Source organism: Heteronotia binoei, chromosome 2 (genome assembly GCF_032191835.1).
Source record: "Heteronotia binoei isolate CCM8104 ecotype False Entrance Well chromosome 2, APGP_CSIRO_Hbin_v1, whole genome shotgun sequence".
In the NCBI taxonomy this organism is placed as follows: Eukaryota; Metazoa; Chordata; class Lepidosauria; order Squamata; family Gekkonidae; genus Heteronotia; species Heteronotia binoei.
The window spans coordinates 186,179,038-186,194,853 of NC_083224.1; the positions used below are offsets into that span (position 1 = coordinate 186,179,038).

Consider the following 15,816-nt stretch of genomic DNA (forward strand, 5'->3'; position numbering starts at 1 on the left):
AGTGTGTCAGCCAAATTGCCTCGCGTGTCACCAGTGACACGCGTGTCATAGGTTCGCCATCATGGTCTTAAGCCCTCCCAATCAAAATAGTTCTGTTGCTTCCAAGATATATCAGAAAAAATAAACACAGGCTCCCATGGTGTATGGAAAATCCAAAACAAACTCAGATACTGGTGGAGGAAAGTTAAACACTATGGAACAAATATGTATTATCACCATGAAGAAATATCACATTACAAATTCATATCATAATTCACATTATATATATTCACATTTCATAGTTCACTTTATTTGAATTTGGGTGGCAGTCAGAGACTTCTTTAGTCCAGTTGTGGAAATTGTAGTGATTGAGAAATAAAGGTTTCCTGGGTTTTGTAGGTCGAAACCAGCACTTTGAATGATTCTGCGCTGACAATAGGAAACTGATATGGGTGGTCAAGCACACTTGTAATGTTGACTAAAGGTCAGCCCAAAATGTACCTTAAGAAATGGGACTGAATCGTTCTCTCTTGCTCTTCCAGACTCTTGCTGGCTGGTGTGGGAAATTTGCTCCTTTTGAAATCAAGGAGAACATGGTCCTTTCCCCGCTCTGCCGCGTGGCCTTTGACCAGGATCTCATGGATCAGTTAGACTGCCTCCTGCAAGCTCAGAACTGCGATGCTTCACTCTTGAAAGAACTGAAAGGCCGAGAGCCGGGCAAATCTGGAGCTACACTTGTCCGCAGCAGCGCCACCAGTGTTGACGTCAACAGGTTGGTTGCTTTGCTTAGGACAAGGGGCGGTGGCCCATTCCTCAAAAAGAAAGGCTGAAGAGCCTGGGGCTTTTTCGTTAAGAAAGAAAAAAAGGCAACAGGTTGAATTGAAGCCAAAGAGATCTTTCCATGGTTGGATCAGGGAGTGTACCACCACTAGCAGAAAAGACGGGGTGGGAGGGAGGTGAAATGAAATAAGAGGTTTGTGAAATTATGCATATGACTTTGTAGAGAGAAAGACAGAGTGGTGTAGCAGATAAGAGTGTCAGACTAGGATCTGGGAAAACCAGGTTTGGGTCTCCGCTCTGCCATGGAATAATTACCATCATCATCATATGGCATTGTATGTAGTATAACCAGGAGACCCTAAGATTGTCTGGTAGCCTAAAGTTCTAGCTCTTTTAGCATTACATACCACTAGGAGGTGAGTTAGACCTGTTTTGGGGCTGAGAAGGGTCTGAAAGAGCTGTGACTGGCCCAAGGTCACCCAGCTGGCTTCATGTGGAGGAGTGCAGAATTGAACCCAATTCTCCAGATTAGAGTCTGCTGCTCTTAACCACTATACCATGCTGGCTCTCATGGAATATTGCTGAATGATTTTGGGCTAGTCATGCACTTTCAGCCTAACCTACCTCACAGGGTGGTTGTGGTGAGGATAAAGTGGAAGAGAGGAGAATTATGTAAGTCTCCCTGGGTCCCCATTAGGGAGAGATGGGGTATAAATTTATTTACTGCATTTTTTACTTTATGTATATCCTGCCTTTTACCCCAATGGGGAACCAAAGAAGCCTACATCATTTTTCTCTCCTCCTTTTTATCCTCAAAACGATCCTGTGAGGTAACTTAGGGTGAGAGTGTATGATTGATCCAAGGTCACCCAGCAAGCTTCCATGGCATGGGTTTTGAACCTGGGTTTACCCAGATCTGAGCCCAACATTTTAACCTCTGCACCATGCTGGCTCTCACATAATTGGAGTAAATAACTAAATAAAATCTTCTTTTTTAAAATATTATTTTCGATCATAATTACATGAAGTACTAAAAAAATCACTATACAATTTGTGTTTGAGATTCCAATCAGATATCATTATTAATCATACAGTAACAAAGCAACCTTAAGATTTATAATCTCACCCAAATTCCCATAGGGTGCAGTCTTATCTTGGATTTTTTCATTACAGTCGTTCAATAAATGTGGACTGTTTCTCTACTGATTTGTCAGGGGTGGCAACTTTTCTCCTTTGACAGGTTTAAGTGGAGCACAGTTCTGTCGACAGCTGTCAACCACGATGGCTCTGCATTCAAAGCAGTTGGCCCTCTGATGATTAGTTGTTGCAGGGCACCAGTGGGGAAGGTTTGGGCCTCTGTGTCACTTTCTAAGCCTTCTAGGAACATCTGCAAGGGATTATGGGAGAAAGAGATAACATGGTTAGATTGGATGCTGATTTGATCCCGCAGGGAGACTGAGATTAAATGGTTAGATGGGCCTCTGAATTGATCTAGGGGGGCTCTTCTGATCAGAACTGGGGGAGAAAGTTCTTTCCTGTCTCCCTTCCAGGCATTTGAAAACATGCTCTTGGCAAAGGATTAGTGCCAGTTCTTCTTCATGTTCCTAAATGAAAGGGGCTGGGGATAAAGTCTGCTTGTAAAAATCTCCCCCTTTCTTGGGCTCTGATTACTCAATGTTTGTGGCAATGCACTCTGTGCATATTCAGAAGTGGTGCCTTTTAAAAAATTCCTGCTTTGTGTACTCCAGAGCTGAGCTTGGAAAGTTCTAAGGCTGTGCTGGGACTGGTATGAAGCCATGTCTTGCATAGATCACCTGAAGGGCAGATCTGTTTTCATTTGAATTGCTGCTGGCAGGAAACTGCATATTGTCGTGCAGTAATCTGTGCCCCTCTTTCTCAAAATCGTACTCCGCAGGGTGCCTGAGAATGCAGCATAGAAAAGCCTTAGTTCATTCTCCCCCCGCCCCCAACTTTTGTATTGTCTGCATAACAGAATTTTTTAAAATTTCAGTATACACTTTAACTGCTTCATAACTGGAGTTGGTTTAGTATAATTGAAGACGTTAATGGGTATAAAAGCCCTTTTGTTTTCAGTCTTGCATTGCCACTTTAGGATTGTTCAAGAGCCCTTTTAATTGAAAGTGTGTATGTGGGGGTCATTCAAATCCTCAGCAACATGCCAGAGGTCTTTCTCTCGACACCTCGGAACCCTGGTGGGCCTCATCAATTACTGAGAGTAGATTTTTGTTCAACAGTGATGTGGTCATAGTGGGTAGCAGCCAAGTGGGAGATGTCTCTGAAAGGAAGAAGTTTGGCCGGATGAAACTTCTGCAGTTCTGCGAGAATCACAGGCCTGCCTACTGGGGCACATGGAACAAGAAATCCTCTTTCATAAAGCCAAGGAACCCTTGGTCGAAAGATGCCGTGAGTGACTTTTATTCTGCCCAGAATATGGTGGTATTGTATCTGTATAAACTGTAACTGGTGATGTTGTATCTGTAAACTATTTTAAGTATTTATGTTTTCCCTTATTTCAAACTCCAGCAGGCTAACAGAGCAAAAATTAATTTGCAAAACAAATAAAACACAATGCAAGTTTTTACAAACATGTGATCTAACTTTGGTTTTGCTGCACCTCCAGCCTAATTCTTTCAGTTTTTTCTCTTGATCTTAGCCAAAAGGCAGAGAAATGATAAGCCTAGTTTCTTAACTGGTTTGTCTTTCCTCTTCAGTGGGTTTAAAAAAAAAAAAAACATATCTGAAAACTTATCCCAAGGTGTTCATTTCCCCGCAGTTGGAAATAATGTACAAATGTTACAAGTGCCAGTCATTGCACTGCTGTTTAGGCTAAGGCCATATCAGAAGCTCTCAGATCTAAGTTTCCTGGGAAACAGGATGTGATGACATGTCTTATTATCTTCCCTCAGAACTGTAGCGGCAGAATAAGCAGGCAGCTATGCCAGACCATTTCTAGGCATTCACTAGAAGGCTTTTGGATATGGGTGCATCTGCCTTCCAGGAATATTGAGGAAGTAGGCCATCCTCTGTTATCTTTTCCTCTAAGCTATGTGCACTCTGATCCCGTTAGCCTCTCCTCAGGCTTATCCAATGTCCTTTACACAACACTCAGTGCTTCTAAACCAAAACACCTTTTTGATAAGAATGTGCCGATTTTCTTTGCAGACACTCCTGGACTATGAAGTAGAGAGTGATGAGGAGTGGGAGGAAGAGGAGCCAGGCGAGTCTCTCTCTCACAGCGAAGGGGTAAGGCTGAACTGGGTTGTCATCACAGGTGGGATGTACATTTCCAGAGCCCTCTATCCCTCCAAACAAAATACTGGGGCTAGGCGATCCATATTTGGTGCCTAACTTGCTTGCTGCAGACCAAAACCTTCATTGGCTGTTGTTCACTTATCAGATCAACTTTACAATGCTTATTTTTAAATATTTCTCCTTCCTCATGTACCTTCTCTGTTTCTTTGTTTGCTTTCTCTTCTCTGCTTACAACTGCTAGACATCAGGTTATTTCTTGCCTCTGCCCTTCCCCCTTCATTCTATGGAACTCCAGCTCCCGATACCAGCACCTCTCCTTCCCCACAAACATTTAACCAGCATCTGAAAACTGGGAATTAGTGTGGCATAGTGGTTAGAGTGTCAGGCTAGGGTCTGGGAGACTCCAGGTTTGAATCTCTTGAGGATAAAATAGAGGAGAGAATGATGTAAGCCTCTTTGGGTCCCCATTGGGAGAGTGGCAGGTATAAATGAAATAAATCAATCAATACACAAGCCACAGTCCTCATTTTGCAAGACTTGAGCAGGACTACTAATAAAAGGACATTTTGAATATTAATCTATACGGTCACCACAAGTTGGAGGCAATTGATGCCATTTCTTTTTTTGGTAAACAAGCTTTTTTATTTTTGAAGTTTCAACTTTTATTGAGATTCATGGAGATTTACAAAATACAGACGGTAGCAGTATACACAGCTAACTTTGTTGCGTCAAACAAATATACAGATATACATTTCTTATCCTCCCCTTCCCTATCGAATCCACAAGTTATTTATGTTTTTCATACTGCAAATATTGCCCTACTATTCTCAAGATAAAACTATAATTTATTCTGCAAGCTGACATAGTTCAGATAATAAGTAACAAAAAACACCTTGAGCGGTTTAAAATCAAAAAATACCTTTTCCTTGGTTACGAAAGAGCAACTAGTGATATGCATTCCTGCACTGTGAGAGAGGATGGATTAATTGGAGATTCTAATTTCCATGTTAAATAAGGCATCGAAGTTTCAGAAAATTTTGAAGCGTATTCAGGGTCTTCGTATTGCTTTTTAGTCTCAGTCATTTTCTCCAATATAAAGTATTCCCAAAGCTTGTTTGGCCATGCATTAAGTGTTGGCGAGTCCGCCGATCTCCATTTAAGTGCTATAACAAACTTAGCAGCAGTGAACATAATTGAAATTAAAACTCGCCGTGTCTTACAAATATGGACACTTTCCCAATTGTCAAATAAAAACAATTGTGGGGTAATTGGTAATCTACCAGTAATATTGTGAACTTTGTTAGCAATTTGGACCTAGAAGTGTTGGATTATAGGGCATAGCCACCAGTTATGATAAAATGTAGCGTGGGCAGATGCCATTTCTCTCTCACACACTGCTTTCCCTGAATCTCTGACCCTCTCATCTCTGCCTCTCCTTTTCCCTTTCATAACAGCCTCTTATTTTGGGGATAGCAAGGATGCAGGCAGAGTGAGCCTGAATTTTCTTGAAGTGCATCACAAACCTGCTTGTGATATGTGCTTGAGATTTGGTGTGTGTTATAAAAATGTGGATGTTTTTAAAGTGGAACGTATAGCATTGAATACATTTGTTGTCTTGCATTTTGGCCTTCTACAGAAAAATTGGCGGGAGGGGTCACATGATTTCAGAACTGAACCAATGCATACCCTCCCCATCTATCCAGCATGCTGAACACCAGCAGAGCAAAAACACAGAACAGCAAAACTGCCTCTGTCACGCTTGCAGTGGTACATTTTGGATCCCACCCTGTAGCTCTGTGCTGCCCCCCCCCCCATATGTTTGGCTTGATTTGTTTTCTAGCTTCTGTTGTTTCTTTCTTAAATCTTGTCTTAAATTTTGCAGGATGATGATGAGGATGGAGGGGAGGAGGAAGATGAAGATGATGGGTTCTTTGTGCCCCATGGCTATCTTTCAGAGGACGAAGGCGTGACTGAAGTAAGCCTTGGCATCAGCCAGAATGCATATGGCTGGAAAATTCCTGTATCGCCTACCCAAGGCAGATTTTCCTGCTAGTCCGTAGGTAGTGCTTAACTCACCAGGGCATATAGACATGCAAAGCAGGCTATCCAGTCCTGCAAACTGGCATAGTTCCCCTTCTGAAAGAAAACACTCGCAAGACAGAATCAGACTAGTCCTCTCAACACTGGGTTCGCTTGGGTTACCTATTCTTTGAAGCAATGCTCTGTCCCCCCCTCCCCAGTTACCTATTCTCTCTCAAAGACCAAGCTAGGCACAATTTTTTTTAAAAATATAACAAAGTAATTCTTTGTTAAAAGTTCTTTAGTTAGTTCCAGATAGACCAGAAAAAACTCTTCAGTGAACAACAGTGCAGCCACCCTTTATCTACATGACAAGCAAAACATTAACTGAGTAGTCTTAGATAAAAATAAACAAAACTCCTTACCAACTTCTGTTCTCTAGACATAAGTACTGCCTTCAAGCTTTCCCCCAATGAACAAAGTGATGGATTGAAAAAATTGCCAAAAGGGGAACACTAAAGCTATTTTTACGAAGTTATAGGATTGTGAATGTGGCCTCATAACTCACTAGCCAATCAACATAAAATAATATCTTCTTCCTCCAAGACTGACCTTGGAGGCAAGGACTGCTTGCCTCCCTTAGCAAGCTTACAGGTGCTATTTTTCGGGGATTTTAACTCCTGGAGGACTTCAGATTAACCCCTGACTGTTGGGTTTTAACTAATGTTTACAGTTCCCTTCTTTCATTTGCTATCTGATTTTCACCTAACAGTCCTACGGCTTTTTCAGGAAGGAGGAATACCCTTAATCTACATGTTCATGTTCTATATTTGGACATCCTGGGTTGCAGCACAACCCTGAGTGTGACATGGAGGCCACCAGCCAAGAAACCTGTAAGCAGCCTGCTTGTGGAAGGCATATTACTTCCCCCCAAAACAGCGCTGCCCGGCCTTACCTGGTTGGGCACTCAGAGCATGGATCGCTTGTGATGATGACCTAAAGAGAAACAACAGGGGGAACCAAAATGTGAAGGTTTTCCAAAACAATGAAACACTGTGTTACAACAGTCTCTCTATCAATAGACTTCAACAATATTGATTTCAATGTCTTGTTTCAATTTTTGTATTCTACGTAAAGCAACACATCCATATATTTTTACAATAACACTTCTAGGCTTTTATACGTGTGTTCCTTGTAAGTGCAGTCCGTAACACTCAACATACAAATGTCCTTCCAAGAATAGAATACAAAAACTGAAACAAATTAAAATCAACTTTGTTGAAGGTTATTGATTGTTGGAACACAGTGTTTTATTGACCGAGAGAGACAGGCAGGATGCTTTGACTGGGCCTAAGCTCATGAAGGGTTTGTGGTAATGTTTACATACAGTAGCTTAGGAGTGTGTGTCTTTCAGGCAAAACCCATGTTTCTCTTACTGCTCTCTCAGGGTGGACCTGAACATTATGTTCAAAGCATGTGGAATACATGGTGATGGTTGAAAGTGCCATCTAGTGGCAACCAAATCATGACAATCCTGTAGGTTTTTCAAGGCAAGAGGCAAGGTGGGTTGCTGTTGCCTGCCTCTGTAGTGACCCTAGATTTTGTTGGGGGGTCTCCCATCCAAATACTGACTAGGGCTGACCCTGCTTCATTTTTGAGGTCTGATGAGATTGGGCTAGCCTGGGCTTTCCGCATTGGGCCTCTGGGCCATACAACTTAAGAATGCACGTGAGGGATTACAAGTTGGTATGTGCGTCCCCCCACATAAATGCCTCCATGTGTGACGGGCTGAGGCTCCTCCCCGTCCCCTGGGGAGGGAGGGAGGGAAAGAGCAAGAGCTTCCTTTGCCCAGTTCTCTCAATCCCACAAGAGATAGAAAGAAAGCACCTCTTTTTTTAAAAAAGGAAGCACCTCTGTGTCCTTTGTAAAGTTTGTATCTCTGCTTTCAGGCATTATTATATGGACCAGCCCAATAAGGTCTCATTTATGTCAGATCTGGCCCTCATAACAAGTGAGTTCGACATCCCTGGCTTAATGAGCAAGTGGTCTATGTGGTTGAATGCATTTTCTGACAACTTCCCAAATTTGTCTCATTCACTGCATGTTACAAACCATGACATATCTTTAATCTGTATGTATGTGCCTAATATCTCCTATAGGAGATTCATAACATGCCCATTGATACCTCTAGATTACCTTGGTAATTAATCTTAAATTGTTTGGTCCTTATATGTATGCTGGAACCTGAAAAAACTTTGTGTTAAAAAAAAAGTGTAGACTTGGAGGTGCTCTTAGCCTAAACACCGTTGCAAACTCAAGTCTGGATGTTGTCTTTTGCTTTTCACATCTTAGTCCAGGGGTGTCAAACTCATTTGTTATGAGGGCCGGGTCTGACATCAATGAGATGTTGTTGGGCCGGGCCATGTCAGGCTGGGCCATTTGTGTTCCTATTTAAGATTCAGTAGCAGAGATATAAACTTTGTAAAGGACACAGACCATCACAATTAAAAGATTTTTAAAGAAAAAATAAAATACTTAAAACATTAGTACTCGTTGGTCTTAAAGGCAGTTTCTTTGTATTTCTCCCATAGGATCCAGTAAACTTGGCAAAGGAAGCTCTGACTCTTTCCTTCCTTCTCCAGGGGACAAGGAGGGGGAAGAGCCTCAACCAATAGAAGGAAGAGAGGTTTGGCTCAGTAGCTCTGCTGCACGATTGAGAGAGCCTGGCAGAGCAAGCTATTCCTCCCCCCTTCTTCTCCAATGGAGGAACCTTAGCCAATGGAAAAAATAGAGGCTTTGCTCTGTAGCTCCTGTGCAATTGAGCAAGCCTGGCAAAGGAAGCAAGAGAGGAAGAAGGAAGCAGATGACAGCCAGTCTGATAGGAGCCCTCCGGGGGCCTGATTTGGCCCCTGGGCCGCATGTTCGACACATCTGCCTTTGTTTAGAAATGGCCATTTTTGTATTATTTGCTGATGTTCAGAAAGCCACGTTTTCTCTTCTCCTTGGCAGGAATGCGACCCCGAGAACCAGAAGGTTCGCCAAAAGCTGAAGGCCAAAGAATGGGATGAGCTGATCGCCAAGGGGATGCGGCTCCGAGTCCTGCAGCCTGTGAAGATTGGGTGTGTCTGGGAAGGCCAGGAGAGCAGTAGCTGCTCAGATCTGAAGCTCCTTCATCAGTTCCAGGCTTCCATCCTGGACACGAGCCTTGGCGACGAGGAGCAAGCAGAGAAGAGTGATAAAAAGAAGACAAAAGACCAGCAAAGTAAGGGGGGTGGAAGAAGGTGCTAACAAAACCTGCCCCTTGAACTCAGCGAAGGAGCCTTTGACCAGAAGTGTAATTAGGATATAATTGGGGGGCGGGGTTTGGAGGAGGGAATGGCATGTTTGTCTTTAAAACAGCCAAGAGCTCAGAACGCTTTGACCTCTTGCAAATGCATGCTGGCACAGAAACTGTAGGCTTAGAAATTATATATTGGCAAGAGGGGATAAACAGCTGGAAATTTCCCACATTTTCATCTGTACCTTTGTGATATGGTTACAGGCTTGTGTTTTCTTCTCCCCACATCTTCCCTTCACTCTCAGTGGCTCTCGCTATTTCAAGGGTAACAAGCAGGCCTCGGATTCAGTGGGAGCTCACAGGAGCACAGCTCCTGAACCTTTCTGAGAGTTCCACCTCCTCCTTCCCGCCTTGTCCATTGAATAGTGGGTGCAGCTGCATAACAATCCCTGGATGAGCTCCACCACTCATTTTTCTACAAAACGACCCCTGGTAACAAGCATACTCCTTTCACTGACAACCTTATGTACATCTATGAAACTTACATCTCACACCACGTGCTAAGCAAAATGATTGGTCCATCTCTTGGCTGGTAACAGTTCTCCGGAGTCTTTCGAAACACCTGTTGCCATCAACCCTGTTAACTCAGGATGCCAGGATTTGAACCTTGGCCCAGCAAAGCAGAGCTTTCCCTACCACACTCCCCATACAGCTATTCTCCCTGCCCCCAATGCTGACCTGCTAATTAACCATTGATAATTTTTTCAAAATCAAGACAGTCTTCTCTTGTTTCTGCACCAATCATTTTCTTCTGCCTTTTAAGGGGTTGATTGTAAGTTGCCTTCATCAGATAAAAGTTGGAATGGAGAATCTGAGTCTTTGTATCCCAGTCAGAAGATGGGAGGGGTGTTGCAAAGAAGGGACTCAGGATACTGAGTTATAATGCATGTTGTAGCCCAGGGGTGTCAAATTCATTTGTTATGAGGGCTAGATCTGACATAAATGAGACCTTGTTGGGCCAGGCCATGTGTGTCATAAAATGTCATGCCAGGTAGCAGAGAGATGAACTTTATAAAGCACACAGCCAAACAAAGATTTTTAAAAATCCTTAAAACAATCTTAAAATATTAGGAATCATTGGTCTTAAAGGTGCTTTGTTTGTATCTCTCCTGTGTGATCCAGGGAACTGGGCAATGGAAGCCCTGGCTCTTTCCTTCCTTCCCCAGGGGACCAGGAGGGAGTCCTCAGCCAACAGAAGGAAAAGAGGCTTTGCTCAGTAGTTTTGCTGTGTGATTGAGAGAGCCTTGCAAGGCAAGCTATCCTCCCCTCCTCCTCCCCAAGGAAGGAGCCTCAGCCAATGGAGAAAATAGAGGCTTTGCTCTGTAGTTCTGCTGTGCGATTGAGCAAGCCTGGCAAAGCAAGCTGTGATGCAGAAGGAAGCAAGAGAAGGAAGCAGATGATAGCCAGTTTCTCAGAGGCCTGATAGGACCCCTCCAGGGGCCTGATTTGGCCCCCGAGCTGCATGTTTGACACCCCTGTTATAGCCAGTATTATCCATAATGTGTTGGATCCCATGGATTTGCTTCATTAGCTGGGCAGGGGGGCCTTCCTTCAGGCACAGGAGTCCTGCATCAGGGAAGGGTTCCCTGTGTCAGAGAAAAGCACCACTGCTAATGCAGCATTTGGGAACAAAGCCCCAGCCAGAGGTTTACACTGGGTCCTGTAATTTGAGTTGCTGGACTGTAGATGTACTAGAACTGCCTAAAACCATTTTTGCTCTGCTGTAGTCTTGAGACAGCTGCTCCCACTGCTCCATGGGAATATTAATGGAAGCAGAGTGATCATCCAAGAATTCCAGGATTGCTGTCGCCTGGGGCTGCTGTCAGGCAGCAACGGTGCTGTCACCACTTCCAGCAGCACAGAGAACAGCCCTCTGAGCCCCAACACCTCCCGGGCCCAGACTCCTGTCCACGAGGGGGATGGCATCCCTTCCAAAGCCAGGCTGAAGCGGATCATCTCTGAAAACTCTGTGTACGAGAAGAGGCCCGAGCACCGGATGTGTTGGTATGTCCACCCAGAGGTCCTGAAGAGCTTCGGAAAGGAGGACCTGCCCGTCCCTAGTCAGTGGAACTACATCACCCAGATCCCTTCGGTGACCAGGGAGGAAGGGGGAAACTCGCCAGGAGTGGTGGCGACACAGATCACTCCAGTCTCTGCAAAAAGGAAGCCGATGGGAAGCATGTCCATCACCAAGTTCATGAAGAGGCCTCGGGGCACCGGACAGGTGAGGTCCTGCAATATAATCTCCTGCTGTTCAGATAGTTGCTTGTGTGCACTTTGGCTAACTCAGGGGTGTCGAACTCATTTGTTATGAGGGCCAGATCTGACATGAATGAGACCTTGTCAGGCCGAGCCATGTTGGGTTGGACCGGGCCATATCATGTGTGTACCTATTTAAGATTAGGTAGTCAAGATATAAACTTTATAAAGGACACAGAAAAACATATTTTTTTAAAAAACCCTTATAACATTAGCACTTGGTCCTAAAGCTGCTTTCGTTGTATTTCTCCCATGAGATCCAGGGAGCTGGGCAAAGGAAGCTCTGGCTCTTTCCTTCCTTCCCCAGGGAACCAGGAGGGGGAGGAGCCTCAGCCAATAGAAGAGAGGCTTGACTCAGCAGCTCGACAGAGAGCAAACTATCCGTCCCCCCCTTCCTCCCCAAGGGAGGAGCCTCAGCCAGTGGAGAAAATAGAGGTTTTGCGCTGTAGCTCCTGTGCAATTGAGCAAGCCTCGCAAAGCCATCTAACCTCTGAAAACCTCCGAGGAAGGAGAGCCCACGACCACCTCCCAAGGAAGCCTGTTCCACGGAGGAACCACTCTATTATGAAGTTCTTCCTCATGTTTAGCCAGAAACTCTTAATTTGGTTTAATTTTAATTTAAACTTCCACAAAGCAATAATCTCAAGAAGTCAGTCCAGTAGGATACCATGTTTGTTAATGCTAAAAGCTGTTGAGAGGCCCAGGAGAATGACCTGGTTATACAACCTTCAACTCTTCCACCTCCCTACCCTAATCCCATGGTTGAAGTCAACAGTAATGCCTGGCAGTTTTGTTGCTTCACTCAGAACATACACACATAGCCTGCCCTACTGCCTTTGTGAAGTAAGGGGAATGATTTGTTTTGATTCTTACTCTTCAGCCTGGTCTCCCCAGTATAATCATGCTCAGGCCTCAAATTCAGTGGGAGCTCACAGGAGCACAGCTCTTGAACCTTTGAGAGTTCTGCCTCGTCCATTGAACAGTATGTACAGCTGCATAATCCCTGGATGAGCTCCACCCCCTATTTTTCTACAAAACAACCCCTGATCATGCTTGATGCTAACATGTTTCAGTTAACCTCATTATTGGACAGTATCTCTTTCTACTTCAAAGGCTGAAACCATGGAGATGGATGGATTTCAGGCAGACACTGAGGAAGAAGATGAGGACGAATGCATCCTTGTGGATGCACAGCAGAGCGCAGGTGAGAGAACCGGCACAAGCTGAGCCTTCTTTTTCCTCATGCCTTGTAGTGCAGTTTCGTGTAGTGGTTAAGTGCACCAACTCTTATCTGGGAGAACCGAGTTTGATTCCCCACTCCTCTGCTTACACCTGCTGGTATGGCCTTGGATTAGCCATAGCTCTCGCAGAGGTTGTCCTTGAAAAGGCAACTTCTGTGAGAGTTCTCTCAGCCCCACCCACCTTACAGGGTGTCTGTTGTATATGGGGGGTAGGGAAGGTAAAAGATTGTAAGGCACTCTGAGATTCAGAGTATAGGGTGAGGTATAAATCCAATATCATCATCTTACATAGATTCTGTGCATGGCTCTAGTTAAGACACACGTGGGTGTATCCAATTGCAAAGTGCATGTAAAAGTGCCCCCTGAGGCTCTCTTCTCAACTCCAGAGGCACACCAAGGAAACAAATGAAGTTGATAAGGTTTTTGTGTTTGGTTGAGGCCAGGATGGAGGTGGGACAGCTACCCAGAATCCCCCTGGACAAAGCCTCCTTCTCTGCAATTCCTGGACAACTGTCAATAGACACAGTTATAAGAAGAGGATGGATGGTGTGGGATAGTTCTCAGTTCAGTGGATAGGTTCTTCTAAGGGGGAGGAGGGCTCAGCTTCTCATTGGGCCTCTGGTGAGTGCTGAATGAACAGCAGTGGTACTTCGCATTCTCAAGAATGCTTTAATGTAGCCGAAGCCCTTCATGTACATTCTGTTATCTTAGCAACCGCCCTGTGAGACAACTCACTGTTACTGTTGCCTTAAATGCTGACTGGGGCACAACCAGCGCTGGGGGTGGCTTGCCCATGGCTGCCTGTTGAGTCTGTGGCAGAGGTGAGTTCCCTGGCCACTATTATTTTCTCTCAGACACCACCAGTTTTAGCTTCAGCCCCTTGGAACAGCCAAACCATGTGTATTCTACTCATGCACACACCTCCTTGGCTCTGCCTGTGAACTGGGATATCAAAGGGTTGACTTCTTTGGTATTTTTGTATTTCGTGTGTGTGCACACCTGGAAGTCATGTCGACCTCTGCTGATTGATCCCTACTGGGGCCCTGAGGAATATGGCTGAATAAAGCCTGCCCCTGCCCTCCTGACTGCTGTTATTCCAAGGAGGTCTTCCATTCAGTTACTTGCCAGAGCTGGCTCTGCTTAGCTTCCATGATCTGACAAGATCGGGCTATCCAGGTTAGGGAAGGGTCTTCTTGTTGGGTCCGTCCAGGACCTTTCTCTCTCTCTGGGGTTTTATTCTGTCCCTTTGCTGGCTTGCCTTCTCAGTGGGGAAGTGCCTGCTTGGCATGCAGGTTCAGTTCCTGGCATCTCCAGAGAGCTGCTGCCAGTCTGAACTGTCATAGGTAGCCAGAGACTATGTTCAGCTGGATGGACCAAGAGTATTGGATGGGGGAGACTTGTCTTAGCAGCAGTAGTATGTGCGAAAAGGATCTAGGGGTCTTAGTGGACCATACACTGAACATGAGTCAACAGTGTGATGTGGTGGCAAAAAAGGCAAATGCAATCAACAGAAGTATAGTGTCCAGATCACATGAAGTGATGGTATCACTTTATTCTGCTAAGACCTCACCTGGAGTATTGTGTTCAGTTTTGGGCACCACATTTTAAGAAGGATATAGACAAGCTGGAACGGGTCCAGAGGAGGGCAATGAAGATCGTGAGGGGTCTGGAGACCAAGTCCTACGAAGAAAGGTTGAAGGAGCTGGGGATGTTTAGCCTGGAGAAGAGGTGGCTGAGAGGTGATAGGATCACCAAGTACTTGAAGGGCTGTCATCTAGAGGATGGTGTGGAATTGTTTTCTGTGACCCCAGAAGGTAGGACCAGAACCAATGGGTTGAAATTAAATCAAAAGAGTTTCCGTCTCAACATTAGGAAGAACTTCCTGACCGTTACAGCAGTTCATCAATGGAACAGGCTTCCATGGGAGGTGGTGGGCTCTCCTTCCTTGGAGATTTTTAAACAGAGGCTAGATGGCCATCTGACAGCAATGAAGATCCTGTGAGTTTCCTGCATTGTGCAGGGGGTTGGACTAGATGACCCTGGAGGTCCCTTCCAACTCTATGATTCTATGAAAAGTAATCTTTGTGGATAGGGGAGGTGGGCAGCAGGAGCTCTGTTGGCAAAGGAAAAACCAGAGACTCCTTCCAAGCATCTTACCTAGGAATTATTATGGCCAGGTGCAGCTGTTAGAAAAGTAGGTTTAGTCTCCACTTGAGAGACTTTTTGCTTTGCCATGAAGCTGAAGAGCAGCAAAGCTGCAGGATTACTTGTGCTGCAACACCACGAAAAAGGTCATGTCTCCACAGAGCCTGCATCGAAGGCCCCCGTCGTCACAGCAGAGATGGAAGGGGAGACAGCGGAGGATCCAACTCTGGAACAAGACACTGTCAACTTGACATTCCACTAACTTTTCTGCTCTGTATGTATGTAGAATCCTTTAGAATATTTTTAAAAACTCTTGTATCTTTTTTTTTTGTACAAGATACTTGAACATACTCTGTATTCCTTGTAAAGAGAAGACAGCACTTTGTACTGCTTCAGATCAGTGGAAGCTCAAGATGTATTTTTAGATGCTTAGCTCTTTGGGGTTTTTTTTTTAGTTAAGTACTACACATAATCTCTTTAATAAAAGCATTATTGAACTTTTGGATGGGAGGGCCCCATACAAAAGCTAATTAGATGTGTGGTGTGTCTCTTTTCTGTAAAGCTAAAGTGGAAGTTTTTAGATTCCTTCTAGAAACTCTAAATTTGGGTGTGTGTGCTCTTTGTCTTTCTTTTTACAGAACAGTGACCTTTAATTTTTTTTAAAAAATCTAGCCTCCCCTCTTTTCCGAAGCCAGTATCTTTGTTATGGGTTGAAATTGGTTAAACTATAGAAAGCAGAAATAAAGGGACAGCTCTTGCAAGGGAAGTGAGAACTAGTACTGT

The 15,816-nt window shown here is 44.5% G+C and overlaps 1 protein-coding gene across 1 annotated transcript in view; it reads left to right on the forward strand.

The window, feature by feature from the left end:
- The window catches only part of CHAF1A (chromatin assembly factor 1 subunit A), a 31,406-nt gene extending 15,843 nt beyond the window's left edge, over positions 1-15,563 (forward strand). The window contains exons 8-15 of the mRNA XM_060232660.1: positions 522-751; positions 3,015-3,183; positions 3,943-4,023; positions 5,915-6,007; positions 9,061-9,313; positions 11,116-11,612; positions 12,761-12,851; positions 15,195-15,563. Coding sequence (XP_060088643.1) covers positions 522-751; positions 3,015-3,183; positions 3,943-4,023; positions 5,915-6,007; positions 9,061-9,313; positions 11,116-11,612; positions 12,761-12,851; positions 15,195-15,295 — 1,515 coding nt within the window. The 3' untranslated portion in view covers positions 15,296-15,563. The remainder of the gene's footprint in view (positions 1-521; positions 752-3,014; positions 3,184-3,942; positions 4,024-5,914; positions 6,008-9,060; positions 9,314-11,115; positions 11,613-12,760; positions 12,852-15,194) is intronic.
- Positions 15,564-15,816: the final 253 nt, after the last annotated feature.